At 48.0% G+C, this 15,795-nt stretch overlaps 1 protein-coding gene across 1 annotated transcript in view; it reads right to left on the bottom strand.

Annotated features, from left to right (window-relative positions):
- arid5b (AT-rich interaction domain 5B) overlaps positions 1 to 15,795 on the bottom strand; it is a 125,702-nt gene that overhangs the window by 29,879 nt on the left and 80,028 nt on the right. Inside the window, exons 6-8 of the mRNA XM_085994966.1 lie at positions 15,220 to 15,424; positions 8,707 to 8,759; positions 4,364 to 4,461 (exon numbers count right to left, since the gene is read on the bottom strand). Coding sequence (XP_085851092.1) covers positions 4,364 to 4,461; positions 8,707 to 8,759; positions 15,220 to 15,424 — 356 coding nt within the window. The remainder of the gene's footprint in view (positions 1 to 4,363; positions 4,462 to 8,706; positions 8,760 to 15,219; positions 15,425 to 15,795) is intronic.

The raw sequence follows: 15,795 nt of genomic DNA, 5'->3' as shown, positions 1-15,795 counted from the left end.
CAGCGCTGAAGATCAGATGCCCGGGATTAACAAGCGCCGCAGATCAAATGCCCGGGATTAACTAGCGCCACCGACAGATACCCGGGATTAACTAGCGCTGCTGATCAGACACCTGGGATTAACTAGCGCCGGCGATCAGATGCCCAGAAGTAACTAGTGCTGCCAGTCACCCGGGATTAACTAGCGCTGATGATCAGTCACCCGGGATTAACTAGCTGCTGATCAGACACCCAGGATTAACTAGCGGCGCAGATCAGATGCCCGGGAGTAACTAGCGCTGCCGATCAGACGCCCGGGATTAACTAGCACTGCCGATCAGACACCCGGGATTAACTAGCGCTGTTGATCAGATGCCCGGGCTTAACTAGCGCAGCCAATCAGACACCCGGGATTAACTAGCTGCTGATCAGTTGCCCAAGAGTAACTAATGCTGCTGATCAGACACCCGGGATTAACTAGCGCTGCTGATCAGACGCCCAGGATTAACTAGCGCTGCCGATCAGACACCTGCGATTAACTAGTGCTGCCAATCAGACGCCCGAGATTAACTAGCGCCGCCGATCAGATGCCCGGGATAAACTAGCTCCGCCGATCAGATGCCCGAGATTAACTAGCACCGCCGATCAGATGCCCGAGATTAACTAGTGCTGCTGATCAGATGCCCTGGATTAACTAGCGCTGCCGATCAGACGCCCAGGATTATCTAGTGCCCCGATCAGACACCCGGGATTAACTAGTGCTGCCGATCAGACACCCGGGATTAACTAGCGCTGCCGATCAGACACCCGAGCTTAACTAGTGCTGCAGATCGGATGCCCGGGATTAAATAGCGCTGCCGATCAGACGCCCGGGATTAACTAGCGCTGCCAATCCGACACCCAGGATTAACTAGCGCTGATCAGATGCCCAGGATTAACTAGCGCTGCTGGTAAATCACCCGGCATTAACTAGCGCAGCCGATCAGACACCCAGGATTAACAAGCGCTGCCGATCAGACACCCGGGATTAACTAGCGCTGCAGATCAGACACCCGGGATTAACTAGTGCCATGCATCAGTCACCCGGGATTAATTAGCGCCACCGATCAGGCACCCGGTATTAATTAGCACCACGGGTCAGATGCCTGGGATTAACTAGTGCCGCCGATCAGTCACCCGAGATTAATTACGGCCGTGGATCAGACGTCTGATTAACTAGCGCTGCCGATCAGATGCCCAGGATTAACTAGCGCTGATCAGACACCCGGGGTTAACTAGCGCTGCCGATCTGACGCCCGGGATTAACTAGCGCCGCCAATCAGATGCCCGGAATTAACTAGCGCCGCCGATCAAATGCCCGGGATTAGCTAGCGCCGCCGACCAGATGCCCGGGATTAGCTAGCGCCACGGGTCAGACGCCTGGCATTAACTAGTGCTGCCGATTAGTCACCCGGGATTAACTAGCGCCACGAATCAGACACCCGGGATTTAACCGCGCTGCCAATCAGACACCCGGGATTAACTAGCGCTGCCATCAGATGCCCAGGATTAACTAGCGCTGCCGATATATCACCTTGGATTAACTAGCACTGTCGAGGAGACGCCCAGGATTAACTAGCGCCCCCGATCAGATGCCCGGGATAAACAAGTGCTGCCGATCAGACGCCCTGGATTAACTAGCGCTGCTGATCAGACACCCTGGATTAACTAGCGCTGCTGATCATGCACCCGGGATTAACTAGCACCGCCGATCAGATGCCCGGGATTAACTAGCGCCACCGATCAGATGCCCGGGATAAACTAGCACCACCGATCAGATGCCCGAGATTAACTAGTGCTGCCGATCAGACGCCCTAGATTAACTAGCGCTGCTGATCATGTGCCCGGGATTAACTAGCGCCACCGATCAGATGCCCGGGATAAACTAGCACCGCCGATCAGATGCCCAAGATTAACTAGCGCCGCCGATCAGATGCCCGGGATAAACTAACACCGCTGATCAGATGCCCGGGATTAACTAGTGCTGCCGATCAGACGCCCTAGATTAACTAGCGCTGCCGATCAGATGCCCGGGATTAACTAGCGCTGCCGATCTGATGCCCGGGAGTAACTAGTGCTGCCGATCAGTCACCTGGGATTAACTAGCTGCTGATCAGACACCCGGGATTAACTAGCGCCGCCGATGAGACACCCGGGATTAACTAGCGCTGCCGATCAGACGCCTGGGATTAACTAGCGCTGCCGATCAGACACCCGGGATTAACTCGTGCTGCCGATCAGGCACCCAGGATTAACTAGAGCTGCCGATCAGTCACCCGGAATTAGCTAGCACTTCGGATCAGTCACCCGGGATTAGCTAGCACCACGAATCAGGCGCCTGGGATTAACTAGTGCCGCCGATCAGATGCCCAGGATTAACTAGCGCAGCCGATCAGATGCCCGGGATTAACTAGCGTGCCGATCAGATGCCCGGGATTAACTAGCGCTGCTGATCAGATGCCCGGGATTAACTAGCGTGCCGATCAGACACCCTGGATTAACTAGCGCTGCTGATCATGCACCCGGGATTAACTAGCGCCGCCGATCAGATGCCCGGGATTAACTAGCGCCACCGATCAGATGCCCGGGATAAACTAGCACCACCGATCAGATGCCCGAGATTAACTAGTGCTGCCGATCAGACGCCCTAGATTAACTAGCGCTGCTGATCATGTGCCCGGGATTAACTAGCGCCACCGATGAGACACCCGGGATTAACTAGCGCTGCCGATCAGACGCCTGGGATTAACTAGCACTGCCGATCAGACACCTGGGATTAACTAGTGCTGCCGATCAGGCACCCAGGATTAACTAGAGCTGCCGATCAGTCACCCGGAATTAGCTAGCACTTCGGATCAGTCACCTGGGATTAGCTAGCACCACGAATCAGGTGCCTGGGATTAACTAGTGCCGCCGATCAGATGCCCAGGATTAACTAGCGCAGCCGATCAGATGCCCGGGATTAACTAGCGCTGCTGATCAGATGCCCGGGATTAACTAGCACTGCTGATCAGATGCCCGGGATTAACTAGCACTGCTGATCATGTGTCTGGGATTAACTAGCGCCGCCGATCAGATGCCCGGGATTAACGAGTGCTGCCGATCAGACGCCCGGGATTAACTAGCGCCGCCGATCAGACACCCGGGATTAACTGGCACCGCCGATCAGACACCCAGGATTAACTAGCGCCGCCGATCAGACACCCGGGATTAACTAGCGCCGCCGATCAGACACCCGGGATTAACTGGCACCGCCGATCAGACACCCAGGATTAACTAGCGCGGCCGATCAGATGCCTGGGATTAACTAGTGTTGCCGATCAGTCACCCGGGATTAACTATCTGATCAGGCGCTCGGGATTAACCAGCGCCGCTGATCAGATGCCCAGGATTAACTAGCGCCATGGAATTGACGCCTGAGGTTAACTAGTGCTGCCGATCAGTCACCCGTGATTAACTAGTGCCACGGATCAGTAACCCGGGATTAACTAGAGCCACAGATCAGTCACCCGGGATTTACTAGCGCCACGTATCAGACGCCTGGGATTAGCTAGCGCCGCCGATCAGATGCCCGGGATTAACTAGCGCTGCTGATCAGACACCCGGGATTAACTAGCGCCACGGATCAGTCGCCTGGGAATAACCAGTGCTGCCGATCAGTCACCCAGGATTAACTAGCTGCTGATCAGGCGCCTGGGATTAACTAGCGCCGTTGAACAGGCACGCGGGATTAACTAGTGCTGCTGATCAGTCACCCGTAATTAACTAGCTGCTGATCAGTTGCCTGGGGGTAACTAGTGCTGCCGATCAGTCACCCAGGATTAACTAGAGCCTCAGATCAGTCACCCGGGATTAACTAGCGCCACGGATCAGTCACCCGGGATTAACTACGGCCACGGATCAGATGCCCGGGATTAACTAGCGCTGCTGCTCAGATGCCCGGGATTAATTAGCGCTGCCGATCAGATGCCCGGGATTAACTAGCGCTGCCGGTCAGGTGCCCTGGATTAACTAGCACTGCCGATCAGATACCCGGGATTCACTAGTGCTGCCGATCAGACACCCGTTACAGAAACCGCCTGAATGTCACTTCCATTGAAATCTGTGGAAATAAAAATCAAGCAGTTTCTATAACCAGTTAATTCCGGTGGCAAATTGCAAGTATCCCTCAGTGGTTTCACGATTGAAGCAATCCCACCATGAAGGTAACAAAATAGAAATCTTTTCGAATTTCATGCTGGAGTATTTCTGAAATCCATTATGACTCTACAAATATCGGCGTGGAGAGTCCCGAACACCAAGGCCCGCAAGGGAGTGCGTTTCCACCCCAATGATCAGCCTCTTACCTCTCGTAATGCCTGCGAGTACACGTCGCTGCACTGGTGCTGCCAGGGTTGCCGCCTAATTCATCGTAAATCTGCTTCCACTGTCGACGTGCGGTTATCTGTCACAATCACAGTGAAAGCTGGCGTTAGTTGGTAGCCTGGGATTTACACTTCTATCCCTGGACAGCGTAACCAGTGCGTGACCAATCATCCCTGATGTAACGCACAGACACCCGATTTACCCAGAACATTGTTTTTAAAATCCTGCATTAGGTGCAGACTCGGTAGGACACGGGTGGAATAATCCGGGGGTTCTTGAGGTTCAATTCCAACCTCCACTATCATTTGAATGCCACCGCCCACTTACTTTGGGGGCATTTTGCCAGTTTCCAGGCGTGCTAGCCTATATAATGCCCTCGCTGGATATTACAGGAAACAGTGGGATCCTCCTCTCCCCACTCCAAGCCCATCTCCTGCTCACCAACTAGGAGTGCACTGACAGGAGTCATGTAAAACATTACAACAGTGACTCCACTTCAAAAGTACTTCATTGGCTGAAAAGCACTTTGAGACGTCCGGTGGTCATGAAAGGCACTATAAAAATGCAAGTCTTTCTTTCTAAAATCCAGCAATCTGAACTATCCCAAAAGCCCTGAATCAAGGGAGCGAAACAGGGATTCACGTGCCTGTAAAAAATCTGTTTATTCCAGAAGAATGTATTTTTTCCCCCAGTTCTATTCAATCTTTGATTTCCAAAATCTAATTTCCCCTCCGTTCCCACTTCTCCTATTCCGTGCACCATCCCTGTGTTGAGGGCAACTTGTTTCCGTGCCTGTGCTGATGCTGCTCCCTGCATGAATGGCCAGGGGTTGGGGGGGGGGGGGGCCCAGGCGTGAGCAAGTTCGGGTTACCCGTCCACCAACAGCCCTTCTCTCGCGGTGGGCCACTGCTCACCACCCACCTCCGGCGACATGGCCGAGCCCAGGAAGGCATCGCCTGGGCTGCTTGCAGCTGGTTTAAAACTGAAGCGATCACAAAGTGTACAATTCCGCTCCATATGATCACCCGACTGGCGTGAAAAAATTGACGATACAAAACGTTATTCCCATGAACGGAACAGGCATGTGAATCCTTTCTGCCTCGTCTCTCACTGCGCACCATCTGTGGCAGCGCCCGGCCTGCACCAGCGTGTCTGGAAACATTAGCAAATCAAGGCCGAACAAAAGTTTGTGTTTGGACTGTACGCGCCCGATATAGAACGCGCCTGTGTTTCCATTGGCACAGATTTCAACAGAAATGAAATTTGGGCAGGTTCTATAATGGTTTGGGGTAGGCTGCGGTAGGAGGGGAGATTTGCCGGTTTAGCCCCTCAAGCAGCGAAGGTGAAAAAGGCTCCCATTTACACTCGAATGACGGTAGTGTCGGTGTGAAGTAGTTTTGTTCGCAGCCTGACTCCAGCGTCAGCGCCTGAGCGGACACTGGAAGAAAGTGGCGCAAGTCTCCCTGGTGGAGGGAGAGGCGCAACGTGCTTCACTTCGGGGTCAGTTCGGGCACTGACACCCGATTCACACAACACTCACTTAGCGTGGGTGCGGAGCCACAGCTGCTCTGCTCCAATCGTACACCTGGAGTATGCAAGCTTCGTGAATCGTGTGCAAGCTTCGGTAACGTAAGAACGACTGAAATGACTGAACAGAAAACCAATGCACTCTTAGTGTTGTACAGTGTCGGGATTCTGTTACAAAACATTCTCTTTATATTTCAGTTTGTCTCTCCTTGATTTGCAGTTACACTGCACACTGTTGCTAGTTAATGTACTCATTTCATTTTTGGAAGACACAACTACTGTACACTTGAGTTACATATTCAAAAGGGCTCACACAAAGGGGAAACCCAGCTCCACTGCTGCCTGATTTGCATAAAAGCCCTGTATGAGAACAGTGTATCATGTTGAGAAAATGGGCTTTTGCAGAGTGCAATCTTCAATGGAATTTCATTACTAAAAGCTGTAATGGAAACCTAGGTGACAGGGACTGCTATTATTAAAATATACAAAAGAGTGTGTTTTCCGAAACAATGCTGCTTCTTGCATCTGTTCTCCTGCAATTATGTTTTCTACTTTCTGTAAATAATATTTAGAATTCAATTATGAAGTAGGTTTTTAGATTATTAATAAACTGGTGGTATATTAATGTGTATGAATTCACACATTACAAATTCTTCACTGGTTGCGCACAAAGCAAACATAATTTTCCTTGTGTACAATACTGTTGCTAAATATATTTATAAATGAGCCTGAAGCTAAAACTACTTAGATTGTGACATTCTATTCACTATCAGATTAACATTTTTGAGAAGTGCAGAGAGAGACAGACAGACAAACAGACAGAGAGGGAGAGGAGAGAGAGGGGGGGTGGGAGAGTGAGCAGGAGAGGCAGAGAGAAAGAGTGTGTGAGAGTGGCAGTGAGGAGAGAGACCGAGAGAAACGGAAAAAGAGTGAGAAGGGGCGAGATGAGAAAAAGTGTGGTTGAGAGTGTGAAAGACAGTGAAAGAGAAAGACACACACATAGAAAGAGGGGAGAGAGAGATAGTGGAAAAGGCGAGGGAGCACAAGAGAGAGAAAGCATTATTGTACCATGTCCAAAAATAACGCAGGATGGAAATTTCTGACTCGAATCTAATGATGATGTAAACAGACTAGCATTTACACTCTGATGTCATGTCCTGTGATCTTTAAGGAAAATCTCCCTCTAGGAACATTTGTAAGGAATTTGCCTCTCCAAAAATAACAAGTCCTTCAGTTATCAGAAATGTTAGTTATCCTACTCCAACAGATGAGAAATCTTTTCTAGATACCTAGCAATATAAATAAAAAATAATAATTCACTCAGATAGAAGTGTGTAATATCTGGAGAGCTCACTATAAAAAGATAGAATTTGCATTTATATTGAATCTCATCACACCTTCAGGACGTCCAAAGTGCTTCACAACCAATCATTGACTTTTGAAGTGTACTCACTTTTGTTATGTAGCCAAACATGGCAGCCAATTTGTACACAGCAAAGCCCCATAAACGGGAAATAAAACAATTAACTAGTTTTTCATCTTAAGAACACAGGACCAGGAGGAGGGCATTCAGTCCCTCCAGCCTGTTCCACCATTCAATCAGATCATGGTTGATCTGTATCTTAACTTTACCCGCCTTGCTTCTGTAACCCTTACCCAACAAAAACCTATCAATCTCAGTTTTGAGATTTTCAATTGACCCTCCAGCCTCAACATCTTTTTAGGGGAAGAGAGTTCCAGGTTTCCACTACCCATTGTGTGAAGAAGTGATTCCTGACATCACCCCTGAATGGCCTAGCTCTAAATTTTAAGGTGATGCCCCCTTCTTCTGGACTCCCCCACCAGAGGAAATAGTTTCTCTCTATCCACCCTATCAAATCCTTTAATCATCTTAAACTCCTGAATTAGACCACCCTTTAATCTTCTATACTCTTTTACGTCCTCCTGAGAGGGCAGACGAGGCCTCGGTTTAACGTCTCACCTAAAAGACAACACCGCCAACTGTGCAGCACTCCCTCAGTATGGCACTGAAGTGCCAGCCTGGATTTTGTGCTTATGTCTCTGGAGCGGGACTTGAACCTACAATCTTCAGACTCAGCGACGAGAGTCACAGTTGACAGCCAAGACTAATGTATTTAAGAAAGAGTCAGTATTTTTACAGATATTTTCTTCCTGTTACATTAGTACTTTAACAGTTTGTCTAAAAAATGTTAACCATACTATATACAGACTGCAAGTCAATCATATTGGTCTTATATTGACCTGACCAGACAGGTAAAGATGTGGACTTCTTTCCTCATTATACTGATGGTTTTTAATATTCCACATTAGCTTGTCAAAGAAACCATTGACAAATGGCCTTTACAATTCTTTAACAACCATTACTGCCTCACTTTGCAGTCATTAATACTTTCCCATATTACAAATGAACAGATGCCAAGTATTCAGCCAAGTAAAAATTCCATTCTACAGTCTTGGCTTGGTTTTATAATTGTCCCCTTTGAGAGGCAACATGGGAAAAAATTACAGAGCTCACTTCTTTCCTTGACAGAGGAGCTGTTACATGTGTTTTCCACTTATAGCTTTTTACAATAAATCTGCTCCGTTCTAAATCTGGATCTAATCTCTAGCTGCTGTGCAAAAAAAAATTCTATAAACACACACACACACAGAACGGTTACAGCCATGCTAAGCACTTGTCATAGCCCCTGTTTATTTATACAAACCGCTGAATGGCAAGGCTGAAAAGGGGCAAAGTTAAAGAGCGTAATGGTTAGCGAGGCAATGTTGGACTTACCGCTTCGTACCCTCCTAGATTTTGGGCTGCTTGAAACATAGTCCAAAGGTTAACTGTTGGAAGGACAATAAGTGTAAAAAATAAGGATTATGGAGAAAAAAAACACAACTGTTTTCATTTACACAGCTCAAGAAGAGATGGTGTTAGTGAACTATTTGACCTATATATAAAAAGAACATTACCAGATATAAATGCTTTAGGAACAATATGCTGTACTTACAAACCAGCTATTCCTGGGGTATTTAATAAACGTTACTGTCTAGTCCAAGATTTTGAGGAATCCGAGAACCTTCGGGCATGGGCGGAGATATTAGGCAGGGTGGGGGTGGGGGGGGGGGGGGGGGCGTTGCAGAGGTTGAGTAGAGCGAGGCCATGGTGGATTTGTAAACAGGAACGAGGCGTTTAAATCTTATTTAGTTGGGGATGGTTTGGCATGCGGTAATGGGACTAGCAGGACCTATTGGTGGACAGACAGCAGGCAGCGGAGTTTTGGATGAGTTGGGAAATGTGCGGAGTGGAGCTTAGGATATCAGGGAGGCGGATGTTAGAGAAGCCAAGTCTGGAGGTAACGAAAGTCGGGTTAAGGGTGTCGGCGGTAGTGGAGGGTGCGAGGTAAGGATGGAGTTGGGTGATGTTGCTGGGGTACAAGTAAGCAGATTTGGTAATGGAAAGGTACGGGGTTTGACGCTCAACTCGGGTTCGAATAGGATACTGATGCTGAGTCACGTCTGGTTCAGCCTGGATAAGCAGCCAGCGAGGAATGGAGTCAGGGGCAGAGTTTTTGATAGGGGACAAATACGATGGCTTCAGTCCACTCAGGAAAAAGTCCTGGTTCATCCACAAACTGATAAATGACAACACAGAGGCAATAGTGGAGCTGAGGGTAATGGTGGAGAGATAGATCTGCGTGTCATCAAGAAAGACTTGCATTTATATAGCGCCTTTTATGACCGCCAGACGTCCCAAAGCACTTTACAGCCAATGAAGTACTTTATTTTTTGGAGTGTAGTCACTGTTGTAACGTAAGAAACGCAGCAGCCAATTTGCACACAGCAAGCTCCCACAAACAACAATGTGATAATGACCAGATAATCAGTTTTTTTTTTTTTTTATAAATGATGTTGGTTGAGGGATAAATACTGGCTAGGACACCAGGGATAACTCCCCTGCTCTTCTTCGAAATAGTGCCATTGGATCTTTTACGTCCACCTGAGGGGACAGACAGGACCTCGGTTTAACGTCTCATCCAAAAGGCAGCACCTCAGGCAGTGCAGCACTCCCTCAGCACTGCACTGGAGTGTCAGCCTAGATTTTTGTGCTCCAGTGTCTGGAGCGGGACTTGAACCCACAACCTTCTGACTCAGAGGTGAGAGTTCTACCCACTGAGCCACGTCTGACACTGTATCCAAATGGAAGCTGACCCCATGCCTGTACAGAGGGGCAACATGGGAAGGGGCAAAGGACGAAACCTTCAGGCAGTCTGAATGTTGACTGTTCTGGGATGAGAGCAGAAGATCACTGTGGGAAACATGCTGTGGCTACATTGAGACAGGATGGGGTGGAAACGTGCAAGGACAGCACCAAGGAGGTGGACCATAGTGGAGAGATGGTGGGGGGCAGGGACAATGGAGCAGCTAACTGTGCTGAAAGCCGTGGGCAAGCTAAGGAGAACAAGGAAGGATAACGTGCTGCAGTCTCAGTCACAAGGGTGCTGTTGTTGACTTGAACGTGAGCTCTCAATACTGCGAGTGGGGCAAAAGCCAGACTGAAGGGATTCGACCAGGGGATTGAGAGAGAGAGAGGGGAGTAAGGAGCTGGACGGTGAAGATTTGTTCAAGGACCTTAAAGAGGAAAAGGAGGTTAAACACAGACAGCAGTTGGAGAAGGTGGAGGGGTTGAGTGTGGGCTTTTTGATGAGAGGCCAGATTTAATGGGGATTTGCAGTTCTGAAGGGAAGAGGAATGGTGCCTGTGAGAATGAGTTCTTAACAAAGGCAGCAAGCACTGGGGCAAGTAAAACAGAAATACAGATATCAACAGATAATCATTAAAGGTAATCATTTTGAGCAGTCCCTGCATATTACAAAGCACTTGCGTTATAGATTGTATTACTAGCTGTTAAATGAAAAAGGATGTCCGTGTAATTTTGGAGAACATAAAACAGCTCTGAAGGAGTTAGTTACATATAGATGTTTTTTATTGTACTTATCATGATCTTAAGACCCACTTGATTACCATTATGTAAGAGCTACAGTATAATCTACAGCAGAGTACGATATGAATGCTCTCACACAGTTGATGAGTACCCTGAGGTGACTCTCAGCAAGCTTTAATGGTACAAGCTTCTCTGGTAACACCATTCATAGGCTCCACAGATCAAAGATAAAACAAATTGCACTTTACATCCTCACTTCAGTTTAAAGAGGGCATTCGGGGTGATCTAAAAATGAATCCACCTACACAAATGTAATTTCCACAGCCAATTACCCATCTAGGGTTACCGACCCATTTACACTGTAAGCTGAAACAGGTTCTATTCTGAAGTGAATCTGGTACCTTTGTACTGAAAGGTGTTATTTATGGGTGTGATAGTGTAGTGCTTATGTTACTGGACTAGGAATCCCAAAGCCAGGACTAATAAAATAGAGAACTGGTGTTCAAATACCACAGTGGCAGTTTGAGAATCTGAGTTTTAAAAATCTGGGAAAACCCAACTAATGTCTTTCTGTCACCCTTACACGGTCTGGCCTATGTGCGACTCCAGTCCCACACTGACGTGGTTGACTCTTAACTGCCCTCTGAAATGGGCAAGCAAGCGATTCAGTACAAGGGAAACTAGGGCCGAGCAATAAATGCCGGCCTTGCCAGCGACATTCACATCTCAATACAGTAATAAAGATTTTTAAAATCCCTTGCACTACTACACATGGGGCAGTTTCACTCCAGAAGATGGCGTCAATAGGAGTACCTCCCGGTGCCAATGGCAACCTTGAATTTCAGCTTCCAATTCTTCACGGCATAAACTAGGACAGGCAGGACCTCCAATTATAGGACTTTGGCGGAGAGAGTTTGGAAGCCGTAGGAATTCAGAGGTTGGAGGAGAGCAGATAACTCGTGGAATGTAATGGCCCAGAAATTCGGGGTACTCACCCGTAGGCCCGATGGAAGTGCCGGTTTCCTGCATGCACTGCGCATGCGCGGGAAACCGGCACTTCCGTTCCTCTGAAAGCAGGGGTTCAGAGGTCAAACGCGTGCGAGTCTGCACGTGCGCTTTGAACTTACTTTTTTTTTTTTTAAAAACAGGTTTTTCCGTGAGGGTAAGTCTTTAGAATTTAGAAATGTAAAAAGCAGGCGTAAGGCCTGCTTTTTACAAGGTAAGTGGTCAATTAATTAAAATTAAAACATTTTTTCCACAGGTTTATTATTTTTAAATACTTTAAAGCAAGGTAAGTTTATTTTTAGCCCGGTTAGAATATTTTTAAAAATTTCAATAAATAACTATTTTAAACAATAATTTAAATTTTTGAAATTTATAGTTTATTTAAAAAATGTGATTAAAAAAAAAAAATGTGAAGGTTTACTACTATTTTGGGGCCGTAGTATTTAAGTCTTGACAGCACTTCCTGTCAAGACTTATGAATGGAGCATTCCCTGCTCCGATTGGCTGCCCATGGCCCACGTGATCCCAGGGGACGCATCGAACTAACTGCGCCCCTGGGATACGCAAGCACTGCGCGCTGGCAGCTGGACCAGGCCCCGGATCGGAATTCCACGTGGGCCCACAGCTCAACTGCCGGCGCGCTAGGTAAGTGCAGGTCGGGGGCTTGCACCCGCAGGAAACCCCCGACCCGAACTTCTGGGCCATTATGTCAGTTATTCCAGCCTTATTACAGTATGCAACATGACAATGCCTGCACAAGAGTGACTGTGTACATACAGTGCGTGAAAACACCCATTTGGGGAAATACTCTCCGGTCCTAGGCCTGGGTGCATTGGACCACCTGGGTGTAGAGGGAAATCGAGCGAAGAGGAGTGCAGGTCCGACAGGGAGCTGGCCCAATGTTCTATTCAGTCATTTACAGCCGCTCGCTGCTTCTCATGCAGCAAGGTGAACAGAGGCGTCCTCCAAATGAACCGCAAGAGTCAGCAGCCACTTCAACCAACTATCCTCATCTATACTCACGCCAAGCTGCAGCACAGATACAACAGCTGCGGAAGAATGAGTGATGTTTTTTACACAATTAGCGTGCGCTAGGACAACAGTGCAGGTTGGCTCTGGAGGACCACTGATGCTGCGTACCCAGGAGCTGGCCACTCAGCCCCTCCAGCCTGTTCCACCATTCAATTAGATCATGGCTGATCTGTACCTCAACTCCATTTGCCTGCCTTTGCTCCATATCCCCTGATACCCTTACCCAACAGAAGTCTATCAATACATCCTGAGGATACAGACCTTGGTGGGTCATCGTTGAGTTGGAGAACAGCACAGAAACAAGTGCAAATCAACTCCTTGCACACGACGGCAGGAGGTGGTCAGGGTAGGGGGAGGAGTCAAACATCCGGGTGTGCAATGCCATCTCTCACCCAAGTGATCTTATAAAGGAACAGCCTGCAGTCTGAACTGCAGTCTTCCATTGTACAAGGCGGCAACACCAGTGACTTCTCGTGGTGGGGATCGCAGTTATGCCAGTCACAAACCCTCCCACTGGTTCTATCGAGGGTTTGAGATCCAAAACCCAAAGACCCAGTTACGGCCAGTTCAACTCTCCTGGGAGCAAGGACGCAGGGAGCCTTCCGGGTCAGTTCAGTGACTTTAGATGAGCCAAACTTCCTGTACTCTGACACATCAGTGGACCTCCTGAAGAGACCATCTTGGAAGAGTGGCATGTGCGCCATGGCACAGCAGCAACCAGCGGGCACTCCGGCCGGCAACATCTTAGGGGCCGAATGGCCTGCTCCTGGGTACTCACATAGCCGTGAGTAAAGGATTAATCACAAAAACAGGTCCTTCTGCGGCTCGTGCAGCTGGTTGGCTGACCAGCTACTCCCTCAACCAGGGCAGCATGTACGATAGCAGGACACAACAGTAAGCAAGATGTGCGTGTGATGGACTAACAGCCCTTGTTATTTAGGTGTGCCACAGGGTTGTTGGGAAGTGAGCAAATAACAAGATGTTTAGTCATTTACACCCTGTTCCTTAGGGACCCAACACCGTGCTAAATCTTTACCTGCCTCAGCGATTGCGTCTGCCGTTACTCACTCCCGATGTATAAATAGCCGGGCACAAAGTACGACTGGACTTCAGTGGCTTACCGTTGATGAAAGGGCACACAGAAAACTGCCTGACTCCCGTGACCTCCCTGGAAGGGGTCTCGTAGGACCATGCAGAATAACAGCTGAGGGTACTGGTGACCTTCATTGCCATGTCGCAGTGTGAATGGTTGCTTGCCCTCTGAGTGGGGGTGGGGGGGTCTTTTTAGAACAGATGACACATGGCATCCAAAATGCCCAGGGAGCTGATACTGTTGCCATTGACCTACTGCCTAGTGAAATCCCTGGTGCAGGTGGTGAGGCTCTGAATGGCCTCTGCACTCCCAGGCTATACCCTCCTCTACTGAAGGGGCGCAGCCAGCGACCACAGCGAGACAGACAGTGCCTCTGCCTTATGCATTGCTGTGGCGGCTGGGCTGATTATTTTTATGCTTGTTGAACTGAAGCGCTTTGAGAACAGCTGTGTAATTCTGCATGTACTTCCCATGACTGGCCTTTAACAGGGTCTTAATGAGCACTAAACAGCAATTTTCATAGTGCAGCAACGCACTCCAGCAATTACCCCAGGCTTTTGCTCCTTTACTGAAGAGGTAGGAATCGTCGGCCAAATACTAAACACAGGACAATCCCGTTAGCGCTTTATACCGTACTCTCACTTGTGGAACTTTTTCGATAAACTTATTGCCAGGGGGAATCTCGTACTCCTAAACTCTTCTCTGCAAGTGACTTACAATCAGCCATTTCATCAGTAACAGAAACACCACATTTTACAACATCAACTGGCGTAAGAATGGAGAGGCGGGGTCCCCCGAATTTCCATCGGGGCTGTTCCGATCTCTCACCGTAACTTCGACTTGGGGGGAAGGGGGGTTGGATCGCCAGACCCTACCGCCCCCGGAGAGATGATGCAAGTGGCCGTTTATGGTTGGAGATGGGGACAACCTTGGTGGAAATTCCGGGCTGAATAAAACAGCTAGATCTAGAATCCAATGCAAACACAGATTACGAGTTCATCAAATTACACTCACGGCAATGTCCTCCTTTGCTGATAAAAGCCTGCGCCTGGTTCAAAATATTCTTTAAATTAATTATTATAATGCAGAGCTGATCCATTTATCACCTGATTTTCCCCGGTCAATGTTGGGTCAGTACATTCAGTGATAATGAAATAGATTTTCTTCAATTCAAATGTCACAAATTCTTAACTTCTAAAATGCCATAAAAGGAGAAAGGTGACACTTACTTTGTTTGAATCCGAGGTACGGTATCCTTTCTATTGGAGTATTTCTTTCTTTCATGTACTTGTAAAGAGTGACGAGGAATGTCTGTTCCTCTGCTCTGCATTCATCGCCTGCTGCAACCTTTGATTTTTCATCAGCTGCTATATTTTTGCAGATGCTGTTGTTATTCTTGGGTTTTGCCATCGTAGTTTTGGACTCGCATTTCGACTGAGATGGAAAATAAACACAGAATTTACAACAGTGCTGTGACTGACACTTCACACATAAATCCAAGGTTCGTATGGAACCTAAAGGTTATTATTTCCTAAAGGTTGCTATGACTAGCTCTTATGATAGTTCGAAAGAAACACTTGCACTTATTTAGAGCCTTTCACAACCTCAGGACGTCCCAAAGCACTTTACAGCCACTGAAGAGCTTTTGAAGTGAAGTCACTGTTGTAATGTAGGAAACGCAGCAATCAATTTGTGCACAGCAAGCTCCCACAAACAGCAATGAGATAATGATCAGTTTTTAGCGATGTTGGTTGAGGGATAAATATTGGCCAGGACACCAGGGAGAACTGCCTTGCTCTCCTACA

The sequence above is a fragment of the Somniosus microcephalus genome, chromosome 8, assembly GCF_052327205.1.
Source record: "Somniosus microcephalus isolate GS21.2 chromosome 8, FLI_Smic_1.0, whole genome shotgun sequence".
Taxonomy (NCBI): Eukaryota; Metazoa; Chordata; class Chondrichthyes; order Squaliformes; family Somniosidae; genus Somniosus; species Somniosus microcephalus.
This window is presented reverse-complemented; position numbering and strand designations above follow the sequence as displayed.